General features: G+C 50.2%; 1 protein-coding gene across 1 annotated transcript in view; it reads left to right on the top strand.

The window, feature by feature from the left end:
- The first annotated feature begins 14,435 nt into the window (after positions 1 to 14,435).
- Positions 14,436 to 20,664, top strand: part of LOC122923010 (peptidase inhibitor 16-like) — an 84,108-nt gene continuing 77,879 nt past the window's right edge. The window contains exon 1 of the mRNA XM_044273800.1: positions 14,436 to 14,650. Coding sequence (XP_044129735.1) covers positions 14,510 to 14,650 — 141 coding nt within the window. The 5' untranslated portion in view covers positions 14,436 to 14,509. The remainder of the gene's footprint in view (positions 14,651 to 20,664) is intronic.

The raw sequence follows: 20,664 nt of genomic DNA, 5'->3' as shown, positions 1-20,664 counted from the left end.
GCGGCTATGGATATAGTGAGGTGAGTAGAAGTCTGGACAGAGGGGCGGCTGTGGATATAGTGAGGTGAGTAGAAGCCTGGACAGAGGGGCGGCTGTGGATGTAGTAAGGTGAGTAGAAGCCTGAACAGAGGGGCGGCTATGGATGTAGTGAGGTGAGTAGTAGTCTGGACAGAGGGGCGGCTGTGGATGTAGTGAGGTGAGTAGAAGCCTGGACAGAGGGGCGGCTATGGATATAGTGAGGTGAGTAGAAGTCTGGACAGAGGGGCGGCTGTGGATGTAGTGAGGTGAGTAGTAGTCTGGACAGAGGGGCGGCTGTGGATGTAGTGAGGTGAGTAGAAGCCTGGACAGAGGGGCGGCTATGGATATAGTGAGGTGAGTAGAAGTCTGGACAGAGGGGTGGCTGTGGATATAGTGAGGTGAGTAGAAGTCTGGACAGAGGGGCGGCTGTGGATATAGTGAGGTAAGTAGAAGCCTGGACAGAGGGGAGGCTGTGGATATAGTGAGGTGAGTAGAATGGATGTATTTCTGTGTAATGATATTACAGGCTATAGCTTCTAGAGAGGGGTCGTTGATCCAGGGAGTTATTCTGATTCCTGATTGGAGTCAGGAAGGAATTTTTTCATTCCCCTAAAGTGGGGAAAATTGGCTTCTACCTCACAGGTTCTTTTTTTGCCTTCCTCTGGATCAACTTGCAGGATGACAGGCCGAAATGGATGGACAGATGTCTTTTTTCGGCCTTATGTACTCTTAAGGATCTGGATGTATTAGTAGATTATAGACTAAATAACAGCATGTAACGCCAGTCAGCAGCCTCTAAGGCCAACAAAATTATTGTATTTAACGAGGCATGGACTTGTGGGGCAGGGATGTGATATTACCACTTTACAAAGCGTTGGTGCGGCCTCATCTGGAAGATGCAGTTCAATTCTGGGCACCAGTCCATAAAAAGGATGCCCTGGAGTCAGTAAAAGTGCAAAGCAGAGCGACTAAACTGATGAGGGGCATGGAGGGTCTCAGCTCGGAGCAAAGAGTAAAAGAACGGAATTTGTTTAGTCTTGAAAATAGATGTCTGATGGGGGACATGATCAACCTGTAGAAATATAAAAACGGACCCTACAAAAAATATCAAGGAAGCTATTCTGTGTTAAACCCCTCAAAAAACAAGGGGCCGCTCCCTACACATGGAGAAAAAGATCCAGCCATAAGAAGAACCATTCTTTACTGTAAGGGCTATAATTCTCATGAAGAGCCGCAGGAGCCGCTCACAGCAGATACAGGAGATGCTTCAGAGAAGGTTTAGATGACTTTATATCTCACAATAACTTTGAGGCTTCTGACAACGTATAGAAATCTCCTTCTGCACACCCTTTCCATTTGGCCTAACCCCTCCTTAAAGGGAAGATGAACGCTGAGCCTGGGATTTGTTCCAAGGACCAGTACAGCAGGATTACAGGTTGGACTTGATGGACTTTTGTATTTTTCCAACCTTAATCACTATCTATGTTCTGAGGTTCTGTTCTGTTTTTCTGTGTTCTGTAGTTTTGGATTCACCTTGGTTGCCGTGAGATGTTGTGGGCTGCTCTGCTGTGTACTGAGGTTCTGGACTGTTTTGCTGCGTTCTCAGGTTCTGGACTCACCTGAGTTGTCCGGAGATGTTCTGGGCTGTTCTGCAGTGTTCTGAGCTCTCCTGGTGTCTCCTGGGCTGTTCTGAGGATTTCATCTGGGATATTCTGGACAGTGATTTGTGTTTAATAACTTGCTGATGGTTTCCTTTCACTGCCCCTGGTACATTATGACTATGTTCTCATGAGAAAAATATCCCACTAATATCTGAGAATAATCTTTGTACAAAACAAGAGTCCAGTGGGAGACCCTCCCGCCTACTTATCACCTGATGATAGGAGCTGGCAGGAGACCAAGGCTCGGCTTCTCGCTCCATCGTCCTATATTCAGGGTGTGGACACCATGTATGGAGAATGCTGAGGTCACCGCCCGGGGCCTGACACATCGCCAAATTATAGGCCTGATGTACAGCTCAGGATGGAGCAGGTGTGGGAAATGCTGATCGTTCATCAGTAATGGATTCATCAGAAGTTATGAGAGAGACAGAGAGTGACCTCAACCTCATGACTGCGGAGATAAAAGAGGAAAATGCTGATACATGTATGATTCAGTGAAAAAAAAACTCTGCCTGCCAGAGTCATAGTATGGCCAGACATAAGGTGGAGCCTGGTGTGATGAGCGCCATCTATAGGAGACAAAATACATGTCCAGACATAGTGTGGGATCTGGTGTGATGAGCTCCATCTAGAGGACACCAAACACATAACCGCACATAGTGTGATGAGTGCCATCTACAGGAAACCAGACACATGACCAGACATAGTGTGACAAACGCCATCTACAGGACACCAGACACATGACCAGACATAGTGTGATGAGCTCCATCTAGAGGACACCAAACACATGACCAGACATAGTGTGAGGAAGCCATCTACAGAACACCAGACACCTGACCGGACATAGTGTGGAGCCTGGTATGATGAGCGCCATCTCAGGACACCAGACACATGACCAGACATAGTGTGGAGCCTGGTGTGATGACCGCCATCTACAGGACACCAGACACATGACCGGACATAGTGTGGAGCCTGGTGTGATGAGCGCCATCTACAGGAGACCAGACACATGACCAGACATAGTGTGACAAACGCCATCTACAGGACACCAGACACATGACCAGACATAGTGTGATGAGCTCCATCTAGAGGACACCAAACACATGACCAGACATAGTGTGGAGCCTGGTGTGATGAGCGCCATCTACAGGACTCCAGACACATGACCGGACATAGTGTGACAAACGCCATCTACAGGACACCAAACACATGACCAGACATAGTGTGATGAGCTCCATCTAGAGGACACCAAACACATGACCAGACATAGTGTGGAGCCTGGTGTGATGAGCGCCATCTACAGGAGACCAGACACATGACCGGACATAGTGTGACAAACGCCATCTACAGGACACCAAAGACATGACCAGACATAGTGTGATGAGCTCCATCTAGAGGACACCAAACACATGACCAGACATAGTGTGGAGCCTGGTGTGATGAGCGCCATCTAGAGGACACCAGACACATGACCGGACATAAAGTGACAAACGCCATCTACAGGACACCAAACACATGACCAGACATAGTGTGATGAGCTCCATCTAGAGGACACCAAACACATGACCAGACATAGTGTGGAGCCTGGTGTGATGAGCGCCATCTACAGGAGACCAGACACATGACCGGACATAGTGTGACAAACGCCATCTACAGGACACCAAAGACATGACCAGACATAGTGTGATGAGCTCCATCTAGAGGACACCAAACACATGACCAGACATAGTGTGGAGCCTGGTGTGATGAGCGCCATCTACAGGACACCAGACACATGACCGGACATAGTGTGACAAACGCCATCTACAGGACACCAGACACCTGACCGGACATAGTGAGGAGCCCGGAGTGATCAGCGCCATCTACAGGACATTAGACACATGACCAGACATAGTGTGGAGCCTGGTGTGATGAGCACCATCTACAGGACACCAGACACATGACTGGACATAGTGTGATGAGCGCCATCTACAGGACACCAGACACATGAGCAGACATAGTGTGGAGCCTGGTATGATTAGCACCATCTACAGGACACCAGACACATGAGCAGACATAGTGTGGAGCCTGGTATGATTAGCACCATCTACAGGACACCAGACACATGACCGGACATAGTGTGGAGCCCGGAGTGATGAGCACCATCTACAGGACACCAGACACATGACCAGACATAGTGTGGAGCCTGGTATGATGAGCACCATCTACAGGACACCAGACACATGACCGGACATAGTGTGGAGCCCGGAGTGATGAGCGCCATCTACAGGACACCAGACACATGACCGGACATAGTGTGGAGCCCGGAGTGATGAGCGCCATCTACAGGACACCAGACACATGACCGGACATAGTGTGGAGACCGGAGTGATGAGTGCCATCTAGAGGACACCAGACACATGACCAGACATAGTGTGGAGCCCGGAGTGATGAGCGCCATCTACAGGACACCAGACACATGACCAGACATAGTGTGGAGCCCGGAGTGATGAGCTCCATCTAGAGGACACCAGACACATGACCGGTCATAGTGTGAGGAAGCCATCTACAGGACACCAGACACATGACCAGACATAGTGTGGAGCCTGGTGTGATGAGCGCCATCTACAGGACATCAGACACATGACCAGACATAGTGTGGAGACTGGTGTGATGAGCGCCATCTAGAGGACACCAGACACATGACCGGTCATAGTTTGAGGAAGCCATCTACAGGACACCAAACACATGACCAAACATAGTGTGGAGCCTGGTGTGATGAGCACCATCTACAGGACACCAGACACATGACCGGACATAGTGTGACAAACGCCATGTACAGGACACCAGACACATGACCAGACATAGTGTGGAGCCCGGAGTGATGAGCGCCATCTACAGGACACCAGACACATGACCAGACATAGTGTGGAGCCTGGTGTGATGAGCGCCATCTGCAGGACATCAGACACATGACCAGACATAGTGTGATGAGCGTCACCTACAGAACACCAGACATAGTGTGATGAGCATCATCTACAGGACACCAGACACATGACTAGACATAGTGTGGAGCCCAGAGTGATAAGCGCCATCTACAGGACACCAGACACATGACCGGACATAGTGTGAGGAAGCTATCTACAGGACACCAGACACATGACCGGGCATAGTATGAGGAAGCCATCTACAGGACACCAGACACATGACCAGACATAGTGTGGAGCCCGGAGCGATGAGCGCCATCTACAGGACACCAGACACATGACCGGTCATAGTGTGAGGAAGCCATCTACAGGACACCAGACACATGACCAGACATAGTGTGGAGCCTGGTGTGATGAGTGCCATCTACAGGACATCAGACACATGACCATACATAGTGTGATGAGCGTCACCTACAGAACACCAGACATAGTGTGATGAGCATCATCTACAGGACACCAGACATAGTGTGGAGCCCAGAGTGATAAGCGCCATCTACAAGACACCAGACACATGACCGGACATAGTGTGAGGAAGCTATCTACTGGACACCAGACATATGACAAGACATAGTGTGGAGCCTGGTGTGATGAGCGCCATCTACAGGACATCAGACACATGACCAGACATAGTGTGGAGCCCAGAGTGATAAGCGCCATCTACAGGACACCAGACACATGACCAGACATAGTGTGGAGCCCAGAGTGAAAAGCGCCATCTACAGGACACCAGACACATGAGCAGACATAGTGTGGAGCCTGGTATGATGAGCACCATCTACAGGACACCAGACACATTACCGGACATAGTGTGGAGCCCGGAGTGATGAGCGCCATCTACAGGACACCAGACACATGACCAGACATAGTGTGGAGCCTGGTGTAATGAGCACCATCTACAGGACACCACACACATGACCGGACATAGTGTGATGAGCGCCATCTACAGGACACTAGACACATGACCAGACATAATGTGGAGCCTGGTATGATGAGCGCCATCTACAGGACACCAGACACCTGACCAGACATAGTGCGGAGTCCTATGTGATGAGCGCCATCTACAGGACATCAGACACATGACCAGACATAGTGTGATAAGCGTCACCTACAGGACACCACACACATGACCGGACATAGTGTGATGAGCGCCATCTAGAGGACACCAGACACATGACCAGACATAGTGTGGAGCCCAAATTGATAAGCGCTGTCTACAGGACACCAGACACATGACCAGACATAGTGTGGAGCCCAGAGTGAAAAGCGCCTTTTACAGGACACCAGACACATGAGCAGACATAGTGTGGAGCCTGGTATGATGAGCACCATCTACAGGACACCAGACACATGACCGGACATAGTGTGGAGCATGGAGTGATGAGCGCCATCTACAGGACACCAGAGACATGACCAGACATAGTGTGGAGCCCAGCGTGATGAGCGCCATCTACAGGACACCAGACACATGACCGGGCATAGTGTGGAGCCCGGAGTGATGAGCGCCATCTACAGGACACCAGACACATGACCAGACATAGTGTGGAGCCTGGTGTGATGAGCACCATCTACAGGACATCAGACACATGACCGGACATAGTGTGATGAGCGCCATCTAGAGGACACCAGACACATGACCAGACATAGTGTGATGAGCACCATCTACAGGACACCAGACACATGAGCAGACATAGTGTGGAGCCTGGTATGATGAGCACCATCTACAGGACACCAGACACATGACCGGACATAGTGTGGAGCATGGAGTGATGAGCGCCATCTACAGGACACCAGAGACATGACCAGACATAGTGTGGAGCCCAGCGTGATGAGCGCCATCTACAGGACACCAGACACATGACCGGGCATAGTGTGGAGCCCGGAGTGATGAGAGCCATCTACAGGACACCAGACACATGACCAGACATAGTGTGGAGCCCGGAGTGATGAGCGTCATCTAGAGGACAGCAGACACATGACCAGACATAGTGTGATGAGCACCATCTACAGGACATCAGACACATGACCAGACATAGTGTGATGAGCGTCACACCACACACATGACCGGACATAGTGTGATGAGCGCCATCTACAGGACACCAGACACATGACCAGACATAGTGTGGAGCCTGATGTGATGAGCACCATCTACAGGACATCAGACACATGACCAGACATAGTGTGATGAGCGTCACCTATAGGACACCACACACATGACCGGACATAGTGTGATGAGCGCCATCTAGAGGACAGCAGACACATGACCAGACATAGTGTGATGAGCACCATCTACAAGACACCAGACACATGAGCAGACATAGTGTGGCGCCTGGTATGATGAGCACCATCTACAGGACACCAGACACATGACCGGACATAGTGTGGAGCCCGGAGTGATGAGTGCCATCTACAGGACACCAGACACATGACCAGACATAGTGTGGAACCCAGCATGATGAGCGCCATCTACAGGACACCAGACACATGACCGGACATACGGTGGAGTACTGTGTGAATAGCGCCATCTACAGGACACTAGACCGGACATAGTGTGAAGTCCGAAATGATGAGCGCCATCTACAGGACACTAGACACATGACCAGACATAATGTGGAGCCTGGTATGATGAGCGCCATCTACAGGACACCAGACACCTGACCAGACATAGTGCGGAGTCCTATGTGATGAGCGCCATCTACAGGACACCAGACACATGACCAGACATAGTGTAGCGCTGGTATGATGAGCGCCATCTACAGGACACCACACACATGACCGGACATAGTGTAGCGCTGGTATGATGAGCGCCATCTACAGGACACCAGATATAGTGTGATGAGCACCATCTACAGGACACCAGACACATGACCAGACATACGGTGGAGCCCTGTGTGATGAGCGCCATCTACAGGACACCAGCCATAGTGTGGAGCATGGTGTGATGAGCGCCATCTACAGGACACCAAACACATGACCGGACATAGTGTGAGGAAGCCATCTACAGAACACCAGACACCTGACCGGACATAGTGTGGAGCCTGGTATGATGAGCGCCATCTCAGGACACCAGACACATGACCAGACATAGTGTGGAGCCCGGAGGGATGAGCGCCATCTACAGGACACCAGACACATGACCGGACATAGTGTGAGGAAGCCATCTACAGGACACCAGACACATGACCGGACATAGTGTGAGGAAGCCATCTACAGGACATCAGACACATGACCAGACATAGTGTGGAGCCCGGAGGGATGAGCGCCATCTACAGGACACCAGACACATGACTGGACATAGTGTGAGGAAGCCATCTACAGGACACCAGACACATGAGCAGACATAGTGTGGAGCCTGGTGTGATGAGCGCCATCTACAGGACACCAGACACATGACCGGACATAGTGTGGAGCCCAGCATGATGAGCGCCATCTACAGGACACCAGACACATGACCGGACATAGTGTGGAGCCTGGTGTGATGAGCGCCATCTACAGGACACCAAACACATGACCGGACATAGTGTGAGAGAGCCATCTACAGGACACCAGACACATGACCAGACATAGTGTGGAGCCCGGAGGGATGAGCGCCATCTACAGGACACCAGACACATGACTGGACATAGTGTGAGGAAGCCATCTACAGGACACCAGACACATGACCAGACATAGTGTGGAGCCCGGAGGGATGAGCGCCATCTACAGGACACCAGACACATGACTGGACATAGTGTGAGGAAGCCATCTACAGGACACCAGACACATGAGCAGACATAGTGTGGAGCCCGGAGGGATGAGCGCCATCTACAGGACACCAGACACATGACCAGACATAGTGTGGAGCCTGGTGTGATGAGCGCCATCTACAGGACACCAGACACATGACCAGACATAGTGTGAGAGAGCCATCTACAGGACACCAGACACATGACCGGACATAGTGTGGAGCCCGGTGGGATGAGCGCCATCTACAGGACACCAGACACATGACCGGACATAGTGTGGAGCCTGGTTTGATGAGCGCCATCTACAGGACACCAGACACATGACTGGACATAGTGTGAGGAAGCCATCTACAGGACACCAGACACATGACCAGACATAGTGTGGAGCCCGGAGGGATGAGCACCATCTACAGGACACCAGACACATGACCGGACATAGTGTGGAGCCCGGTGGGATGAGCGCCATCTACAGGACATCAGACACATGACCAGACATAGTGTGGAGCCCAGAGTGATAAGCGCCATCTACAGGACACCAGACACATGACCAGACATAGTGTGGAGCCCAGAGTGAAAAGCGCCATCTACAGGACACCAGACACATGAGCAGACATAGTGTGGAGCCTGGTATGATGAGCACCATCTACAGGACACCAGACACATTACCGGACATAGTGTGGAGCCCGGAGTGATGAGCGCCATCTACAGGACACCAAACACATGACCAGACATAGTGTGGAGCCTGGTGTAATGAGCACCATCTACAGGACACCACACACATGACCGGACATAGTGTGATGAGCGCCATCTACAGGACACTAGACACATGACCAGACATAATGTGGAGCCTGGTATGATGAGCGCCATCTACAGGACACCAGACACCTGACCAGACATAGTGCGGAGTCCTATGTGATGAGCGCCATCTACAGGACATCAGACACATGACCAGACATAGTGTGATAAGCGTCACCTACAGGACACCACACACATGACCGGACATAGTGTGATGAGCGCCATCTAGAGGACACCAGACACATGACCAGACATAGTGTGGAGCCCAGAGTGAAAAGCGCCTTTTACAGGACACCAGACACATGAGCAGACATAGTGTGGAGCCTGGTATGATGAGCACCATCTACAGGACACCAGACACATGACCGGACATAGTGTGGAGCATGGAGTGATGAGCGCCATCTACAGGACACCAGAGACATGACCAGACATAGTGTGGAGCCCAGTGTGATGAGCGCCATCTACAGGACACCAGACACATGACCGGGCATAGTGTGGAGCCCGGAGTGATGAGCGCCATCTACAGGACACCAGACACATGACCAGACATAGTGTGGAGCCTGGTGTGATGAGCACCATCTACAGGACATCAGACACATGACCGGACATAGTGTGATGAGCGCCATCTAGAGGACACCAGACACATGACCAGACATAGTGTGATGAGCACCATCTACAGGACACCAGACACATGAGCAGACATAGTGTGGAGCCTGGTATGATGAGCACCATCTACAGGACACCAGACACATGACCGGACATAGTGTGGAGCATGGAGTGATGAGCGCCATCTACAGGACACCAGAGACATGACCAGACATAGTGTGGAGCCCAGCGTGATGAGCGCCATCTACAGGACACCAGACACATGACCGGGCATAGTGTGGAGCCCGGAGTGATGAGAGCCATCTACAGGACACCAGACACATGACCAGACATAGTGTGGAGCCCGGAGTGATGAGCGTCATCTAGAGGACAGCAGACACATGACCAGACATAGTGTGATGAGCACCATCTACAGGACATCAGACACATGACCAGACATAGTGTGATGAGCGTCACACCACACACATGACCGGACATAGTGTGATGAGCGCCATCTACAGGACACCAGACACATGACCAGACATAGTGTGGAGCCTGATGTGATGAGCACCATCTACAGGACATCAGACACATGACCAGACATAGTGTGATGAGCGTCACCTATAGGACACCACACACATGACCGGACATAGTGTGATGAGCGCCATCTAGAGGACAGCAGACACATGACCAGACATAGTGTGATGAGCACCATCTACAAGACACCAGACACATGAGCAGACATAGTGTGGCGCCTGGTATGATGAGCACCATCTACAGGACACCAGACACATGACCGGACATAGTGTGGAGCCCGGAGTGATGAGTGCCATCTACAGGACACCAGACACATGACCAGACATAGTGTGGAACCCAGCATGATGAGCGCCATCTACAGGACACCAGACACATGACCGGACATACGGTGGAGTACTGTGTGAATAGCGCCATCTACAGGACACTAGACCGGACATAGTGTGAAGTCCGAAATGATGAGCGCCATCTACAGGACACTAGACACATGACCAGACATAATGTGGAGCCTGGTATGATGAGCGCCATCTACAGGACACCAGACACCTGACCAGACATAGTGCGGAGTCCTATGTGATGAGCGCCATCTACAGGACACCAGACACATGACCAGACATAGTGTAGCGCTGGTATGATGAGCGCCATCTACAGGACACCACACACATGACCGGACATAGTGTAGCGCTGGTATGATGAGCGCCATCTACAGGACACCAGATATAGTGTGATGAGCACCATCTACAGGACACCAGACACATGACCAGACATACGGTGGAGCCCTGTGTGATGAGCGCCATCTACAGGACACCAGCCATAGTGTGGAGCATGGTGTGATGAGCGCCATCTACAGGACACCAAACACATGACCGGACATAGTGTGAGGAAGCCATCTACAGAACACCAGACACCTGACCGGACATAGTGTGGAGCCTGGTATGATGAGCGCCATCTCAGGACACCAGACACATGACCAGACATAGTGTGGAGCCCGGAGGGATGAGCGCCATCTACAGGACACCAGACACATGACCGGACATAGTGTGAGGAAGCCATCTACAGGACACCAGACACATGACCGGACATAGTGTGAGGAAGCCATCTACAGGACATCAGACACATGACCAGACATAGTGTGGAGCCCGGAGGGATGAGCGCCATCTACAGGACACCAGACACATGACTGGACATAGTGTGAGGAAGCCATCTACAGGACACCAGACACATGAGCAGACATAGTGTGGAGCCTGGTGTGATGAGCGCCATCTACAGGACACCAGACACATGACCGGACATAGTGTGGAGCCCAGCATGATGAGCGCCATCTACAGGACACCAGACACATGACCGGACATAGTGTGGAGCCTGGTGTGATGAGCGCCATCTACAGGACACCAAACACATGACCGGACATAGTGTGAGAGAGCCATCTACAGGACACCAGACACATGACCAGACATAGTGTGGAGCCCGGAGGGATGAGCGCCATCTACAGGACACCAGACACATGACTGGACATAGTGTGAGGAAGCCATCTACAGGACACCAGACACATGACCAGACATAGTGTGGAGCCCGGAGGGATGAGCGCCATCTACAGGACACCAGACACATGACTGGACATAGTGTGAGGAAGCCATCTACAGGACACCAGACACATGAGCAGACATAGTGTGGAGCCCGGAGGGATGAGCGCCATCTACAGGACACCAGACACATGACCAGACATAGTGTGGAGCCTGGTGTGATGAGCGCCATCTACAGGACACCAGACACATGACCAGACATAGTGTGAGAGAGCCATCTACAGGACACCAGACACATGACCGGACATAGTGTGGAGCCCGGTGGGATGAGCGCCATCTACAGGACACCAGACACATGACCGGACATAGTGTGGAGCCTGGTTTGATGAGCGCCATCTACAGGACACCAGACACATGACTGGACATAGTGTGAGGAAGCCATCTACAGGACACCAGACACATGACCAGACATAGTGTGGAGCCCGGAGGGATGAGCACCATCTACAGGACACCAGACACATGACCGGACATAGTGTGGAGCCCGGTGGGATGAGCGCCATCTACAGAACACCAGACACATGACCGGACATAGTGTGGAGCCCAGCATGATGAGCGCCATCTACAGGACACCAGACACATGACCGGACATAGTGTGAGGAAGCCATCTACAGGACACCAGACACATGACCAGACATAGTGTGGAGCCCGGAGGGATGAGCGCCATCTACAGGACACCTGACACATGTCTGAACATAGTGTGAGGAAGCCATCTACAGGACACCAGACACATGACCGGACATAGTGTGGAGCCCGGTGGGATGAGCGCCATCTACAGGACACCAGACACATGACCAGACATAGTGTGGAGCCCGGTGGGATGAGCGCCATCTACAGGACACCAGACACATGACCGGACATAGTGTGGAGCCCAGCATGATGAGCGCCATCTACAGGACACCAGACACATGACCGGACATAGTGTGAGGAAGCCATCTACAGGACACCAGACACATGACCAGACATAGTGTGGAGCCTGGTGTGATGAGCGCCATCTACAGGACACTAGACACATGACTGGACATAGTGTGAGGAAGCCATCTACAGGACACCAGACACATGACTGGACATAGTGTGGAGCCTGGTGTGATGAGCGCCATCTACAGGACACTAGACACATGACTGGACATAGTGTGAGGAAGCCATCTACAGGACACCAGACACATGACCAGACATAGTGTGGAGCCTGGTGTGATGAGCGCCATCTACAGGACACTAGACACATGACTGGACATAGTGTGAGGAAGCCATCTACAGGACACCAAACACATGACCAGACATAGTGTGGAGCCCGGAGGGATGAGCGCCATCTACAGGACACCAGACACATGACCAGACATAGTGTGGAGCCCGGAGGGATGAGCACCATCTACAGGACACCAGACACATGACTGGACATAGTGTGGAGCCTGGTGTGATGAGCGCCATCTACAGGACACATCAGGGTCTATGGGTGGGTGGAGATGACACTGCTCCTCTTAAACACTACAATGAAGTATCACTGCTTATACTCTTCTGCCCCTTGAATTATATGTGTGGGACACAGGGGCCCGGTGATCGGTGGAGCCCCTTCTGTCCTATGTTCGGTGTTTGGTCCACTGATTTCGGAGGAGACGAGTGGATGGATTATCTTCTCATTCACTGACCGGGCAGCAGTATCATCGTCGCTGCTTCTGCTAATGAAGTTCTTTCCTCCAGAGACAAAGCGTCATTTTGCGGACGGACGGATACCAGAGACGTCAGCGGAGATCGCGGTCAGCACCATCGCTCTGGATAACGGAGGAAGCACCTGAGCGAGTGTCTACTGACCAGACCAGATGGACAGGGCCCCTGGGGTACAGAGCCACTAATATGGGGGGAGCTTTAGACATTGTGCATTAAATAAGGTGTCCTAGGACATACAGCTGGGCCGCCCTGGTGTCCTGGACTGAACTCGGCACCAGTAACATAACGACTCCCTTTCAGCAACCATTGTGAAATTAACTATGTGCTTGCCAGTTGTTTGCTGCAACTTCTAGGTCCCCCATTGCCCACATTGTTCACACCCTTGTGTGTCCCCCTGTGAAGGGCCCTTCTCAGGGGTCACCAGGTGCGCCCCTCGGAACAGCACCGGGAGGTCTGTCCAGCTCTCCCCAGCAGGATCCACCTTTGGAGTTGAGGATGGTTTTCAGTTTTCAGCCTCTTGGCATCATGCTTGACCCTGGCACATGGACAGCTCCACCAGTAAAGAGGCCAATTACTAGTAACACTCCATCTGTGCCGCGGCTGGCAGGATTAACGCCTGAGGGTAACAGCAGGTGATTAACACCAGACCAGGGAAGGAAGGGTTAAGGTGTAGCCTCCGATGGACTGCTCTCCACATTCTATAGGAGAACATAAACTTTTACAGCCGTGTTGCTAATCCCTGGCTGGAGGCTCGGCTCGTTCTGCGGCTCTGCCCAGTCCCTGGTCCCTAAAAGACAATATTTCTGCTTCCAGCACAATACATCAGCGGGTGGAGAGATGACGCGCGTCCCACCCTGCCACAAACTTTATAGCCTCTGACTCCTTTGTATAGTCACACAGTGTCAGGCCTCACAGTCCCTCACACTACCTGGGCCTCCTCATATGCTACATGACATCGCAGAACGTGGACCCCTGGATCCAGGATGCAAGGGCCCCAATACATGCTGCTCTGCCTGGTTCACCTGATCACAGCACTGACAGATGAAGAGAAGAAGACCATTGTGGAGAAGCACAACTTCTATCGCGCCAGGGCAGAACCACCAGCGGCTGACATGAAGGCTCTGGTAAGATGAGGACACGTCTGGGAATAATGACAGATCAGACATCCATGACATGGGGAGTGACAGGTGACAATGCTTCCAGGGGGACAGGCATATGGATCGTCTAGGTCTGACCCAAAGTCCAGTCATATGAATCTTCACAGTTTAACCCATAGTCCAGTCATATAGACCTTCATATCTGACCCATTGTCTAGTTATTTGTACCTTCTAGGCCTGACCCATAGTCCAGTCATATACCCCTTCATATCTGACCCATTGTCATTTGTACCTTCTAGGCCTGACCCATAGTCCAGTCATATTTATCTTCAGTGTCTGAACCACAGTCCAGTCATATAGACCGATAAGATCAGTAGCTGATGCTTGAGATCATTACAGGCTTGGTGGACAGAAGAACTTTCCATTACTTGGTGGCTGGTGGTCAGTGGTACATTCTATGACTTTGTTACTGGTGGTCAGTGGTACATTCTATAACTTGGTGGCTGGTGGTCAGTGGTACATTCTATAACTTGGTGGCTGGTGGTCAGTGGTACATTCTATAACTTGGTTGCTGGTGGTCAGTGGTACATTCTATAACTTGGTGGCTGGTGGTCAGTGGTACATTCTATGACTTGCTGGATGGTGGTCAGTGGTACGTTCTATGACTTGGTTGCTGGTGGTCAGTGGTACATTCTATGACTTGCTGGATGGTGGTCAGTGGTACATTCTATGACTTGCTGGATGGTGGTCAGTGGTACATTCTATGACTTGCTGGATGGTGGTCAGTGGTACATTCTATGACTTGCTGGATGGTGGTCAGTGGTACATTCTATGACTTGTTGGCTGGTGGTCAGTGGTACATTCTATGACTTGCTGGCTGGTGGTCAGTGGTACATTTTATGACTTTGTTACTGGTGGTCAGTGGTACATTCTATGACTTGCTGGATGGTGTTCAGTGGTACATTCTATGACTTGCTGGCTGGTGGTCAGTGGTACATTCTATGACTTGCTAGCTGGTGGTCAGTGGTACATTCTATGACTTGCTGGTTGGTAATCAGTGGCTCATTCTGTGACTTACTGGCTGGTGGTCAGTGGTACATTCTATGACTTTCTAGCTGGTGGTCAGTGGTACATTCTATGACTTTGTGGTTGGTGGTCAGTGGTAAATTCTATGACCTGCTGGCTGGTGGTCAGGGGTACATTCTATGACTTTGTGGTTGGTAGTCAGAGGTACATACTATGACTTGGTGGCTGGTGGTCAGTGGTACATTCTATGACTTTGTGGTTGGTAGTCAGTGGTACATTTTATGATTTGGTTGCTGGTGGTCATTGGTACATACTATGACTTGGTGGCTTGTGGTCAGTGGTATGTTCTGTGACTTGCTAGCTGGTGGTCAGTGCTACATTCTATGACTTGGTGGCTGGTAGTCAGTGGTACATTCTATGACTTACTAGCTGGTGGTCAGTGGTACATTCTATGACTTACTAGCTGGTGGTCAGTGGTACATTCTATGGCTTGCTGGCTGTTGGTCAGTGGTACATTCTATGATTTGCTGGCTGGTGGTCAGTGGTACATTCTATGACCTGCTGATTGATGGTCAGTGGTACATTCTATGGCTTGGTTGCTGGTGGTCAGTGATGTCCTCTGTGACCCTTGGAATCCTCTAGTTGTATCAATCTTGGCTTTTTTCTTCTTTATTTGAAAACTCCATTTAACTTTTTAGACTTTTACATTGTTTAGACATTATCTTGTGAGCTTTAAACTGTCAAAACAGTCACCCACACTGACCTCAGCAAGAAACGGAAGTGTGACTTATACACCAGTCACTGGACTGTAGATGTGAGGTGTACATCGGTCACCAGACTGAAGATGTGATGTGTACACCGGTCACCAGACTGTAGATGTAATGTATGGACTGTAGATGTGATGTGTACACCGGTCACCAGACTGTAGATGTGATGTGTACACTGGTCACTGGACTGCAGATGTGATGTGTACACTGGTCACTGGACTGCAGATGTGATGTGTACATCGGTTACTGGACTGTAGATGTGATGTGTACACCGGTCACTAGACTGTAGATGTGATGTGTACACCGGTCACTAGACTGTAGATGTGATGTGTACACTGGTCACTGGACTGCAGATGTGATGTATGGACTGTAGATGTGATGTGTACACCTGTCAATGTACTGTAGATGTGATGTATGGATTGTAGATGTGATATGTACACCGGTCACTGGACTGTAGATGTGATATGTACACCGGTCACTGGACTGTAGATGTGATATGTACACCTGTCAATGGACTGTAGATGTGATGTGTACACCTGTCAATGGACTGTAGATGTGATGTATGGATTGTAGATGTGATATGTACACCGGTCACTGGACTGTAGATGTGATGTGTACACCGATCACTGGACTGTAGATGTGATGTGTACACCGGTCACTGGACTGTAGATGTGATGTGTACACCGGTTACTGGACTGTAGATGTGATGTGTACACCGGTCACTGGACTGTAGATGTAATGTATGGACTGTAGATGTAATGTATGGACTGTAGATATGATGTATGGATTGTAGATGTGATATGTACACCGGTCACTGGACTGTAGATGTGATGTGTACACCAGACACTGGACTATAGATGTGATGTGTACACCGGTCACTGGACTGTAGATGTGATGTGTACACCGATCACTGGACTGTAGATGTGATGTGTACACCGATCACTGGACTGTAGATGTAATGTATGGACTGTAGATGTGATGTGTACACCGGTCACCAGACTGTAGATGTGATGTGTACACTGGTCACTGGACTGCAGATGTGATGTATGGACTGTAGATGTGATGTGTACACCTGTCAATGGACTGTAGATGTGATGTATGGATTGTAGATGTGATATGTACACCGGTCACTGGACTGTAGATGTGATATGTACACCTGTCAATGGACTGTAGATGTGATGTGTACACCTGTCAATGGACTGTAGATGTGATGTATGGATTGTAGATGTGATATGTACACCGGTCATTGGACTGTAGATGTGATGTGTACACCGATCACTGGACTGTAGATGTGATGTGTACACCGGTCACTGGACTGTAGATGTGATGTGTACACCGGTTACTGGACTGTAGATGTGATGTGTACACCGGTCACTGGACTGTAGATGTAATGTATGGACTGTAGATGTAATGTATGGACTGTAGATGTGATGTATGGATTGTAGATGTGATATGTACACCGGTCACTGGACTGTAGATGTGATGTGTACACCAGACACTGGACTATAGATGTGATGTGTACACCGGTTACTGGACTGTAGATGTGATGTGTACACCAGTCACTGGACTGTAGATGTAATGTATGGACTGTAGATGTAATGTATGGACTGTAGATGTGATGTATGGACTGTAGATGTGATATGTACACCGGTCACTGGACTGTAGATGTGATGTGTACACCAGACACTGGACTATAGATGTGATGTGTACACCGGTTACTGGACTGTAGATGTGATGTGTACACCAGTCACTGGACTGTAGATGTAATGTATGGACTGTAGATGTGATGCATGGATTGTAGATGTGATATGTACACCGGTCACTAGACTGTAGATGTGATGTATGGACTGTAGATGTGATGTGTACATCGGTCACTGGACTGTAGATGTGATGTGTACATCGGTCACTAGACTGTAGATGTGATGTATGGACTGTAGATGTGATGTATACACCGGTCACTAGACTGTAGATGTGATGTGTACACCGGTCACTGGACTGTAGATGTGATGTATGGACTGTAGATGTGATGTATACACCGGTCACTGGACTGTAGATGTGATGTGTACATCGGTCACTAGACTGTAGATGTGATGTATGGACTGTAGATGTGATGTATACACCGGTCACTAGACTGTAGATGTGATGTGTACACCGGTCACTGGACTGTAGATGTGATGTGTACACCGGTCACTGGACTGTAGATGTGATGTATGGACTGTAGATGTGATGTATACACCGGTCACTAGACTGTAGATGTGATGTGTACACTGGTCACTGGACTGTAGATATGATGTGTACACCAGTCACTGGACTTTAGATGTGATGTGTACATCGGTCACTAGACTGTAGATGTGATGTATGGACTGTAGATGTGATGTGTACACCGGTCTCTGGACTGTAGATGTGATGTGTACACCGGTCTCTGGACTGTAGATGTGATGTATGGACTGTAGATGTGATGTATGGACTGTAGATGTGATGTATACACCGGCCACTGGACTGTAGATGTGATGTATACACCAGCAGTTATGGTCAGTTTGCAGTGTTCGCCAGTGAACACATGCGGGCTACCATCTTTAGTAAGGTAGACTCACCTGTCCGGCGATGCACAGGTAATCAAATGCAGTCACTGGGAGCAGGCAGTTCCGAGAACAGCCCGATGAAGGCCCCCGGCGACTGTTCTCGGAACTGCCTGCTCCCAGTGAATGCATTTGATTTCAGACCGGCACAGGCACAGGTAAGGAATTACCTGTGCATCGCCGGATGGGTGAGTCTACCTTACTAAAGATGGCAGCCCGCATGTGCTCGCTGGCGAACACTGCAAACTGGCCATCACTGCTGGTGTATACATAACATCTACAGTCCAGTGACTGGTGTACACATCACATCTACAGTCCAGTGACCGGTGTATACATCACATCTACAGTCCAGTGACCAGTGTACACATCACATCTACAGTCCAGTGATCGGTGTATACATCACATCTACAGTCCAGTGACCAGTGTACACATCACATCTACAGTCTAGTGACTTGTGTACACATCACATCTACAGTCCAGTGACCGGTGTATACATCACATCTACAGTCCAGTGACCGGTGTACACATCACATCTACAGTCCAGTGACCAGTGTACACATTACATCTACAGTCCAGTGATCGGTGTATACATCACATCTACAGTCCAGTGACTGGTGTATACATCACATCTACAGTCCAGTGACCGGTGTATACATCACATCTACAGTCCACTGACCGGTGTACACATCACATCTACAGTCCAGTGACCGGTGTATACATCACATCAACAGTCCAGTGACCGGTGTATACATCACATCTACAGTCCAGTGACCGGTGTACACATCACATCTACAGTCCAGTGACCGGTGTACACATCACATCTACAGTCCAGTGACCAGTGTACACATCACATCTACAGTCCAGTGACCGGTGTACACATCACATCTACAGTCCAGTGACCGGTGTACACATCACATCTACAGTCCAGTGACCGGTGTATACATCACATCTACAGTCCAGTGACCGGTGTACACATCACATCTACAGTCCAGTGACCAGTGTACACATCACATCTACAGTCCAGTGACCGGTGTACACATCACATCTACAGTCCAGTGACCGGTGTACACATCACATCTACAGTCTAGTGACCGGTGTATACATCACATCTACAGTCCAGTGACCGGTGTACACATCACATCTACAGTCCAGTGACCAGTGTACACATCACATCTACAGTCCAGTGACCGGTGTACACATCACATCTACAGTCCAGTGACCGGTGTACACATCACATCTCCAGTCCAGTGACCAGTGTACACATCACATCTACAGTCCAGTGACCGGTGTACACATCACATCTACAGTCCAGTGACCGGTGTATACATCACATCTACAGTCCAGGGACCAGTGTACACATCACATCTACAGTCCAGTGACCGGTGTACACATCACATCTACTGTCCAGTGACCGGTGTATACATCACATCTACAGTCCAGTGACCGGTGTACACATCACATCTACAGTCCAGTGACCGGTGTATACATCACATCTACAGTCCAGTGACCGGTGTACACATCACATCTACAGTCCAGTGACCGGTGTACACATCACATCTACAGTCCAGTGACCGGTGTACACATCACATCTACAGTCCAGTGACCGGTGTACACATCACATCTACAGTCCAGTGACCAGTGTACACATCACATCTACAGTCCAGTGACC

The sequence above is a fragment of the Bufo gargarizans genome, unplaced genomic scaffold (assembly GCF_014858855.1).
Source record: "Bufo gargarizans isolate SCDJY-AF-19 unplaced genomic scaffold, ASM1485885v1 original_scaffold_1150_pilon, whole genome shotgun sequence".
In the NCBI taxonomy this organism is placed as follows: domain Eukaryota; kingdom Metazoa; phylum Chordata; class Amphibia; order Anura; family Bufonidae; genus Bufo; species Bufo gargarizans.
Note: the sequence above shows the minus strand (reverse complement) of the source record. Positions and strands in the feature narration are given on the sequence as shown.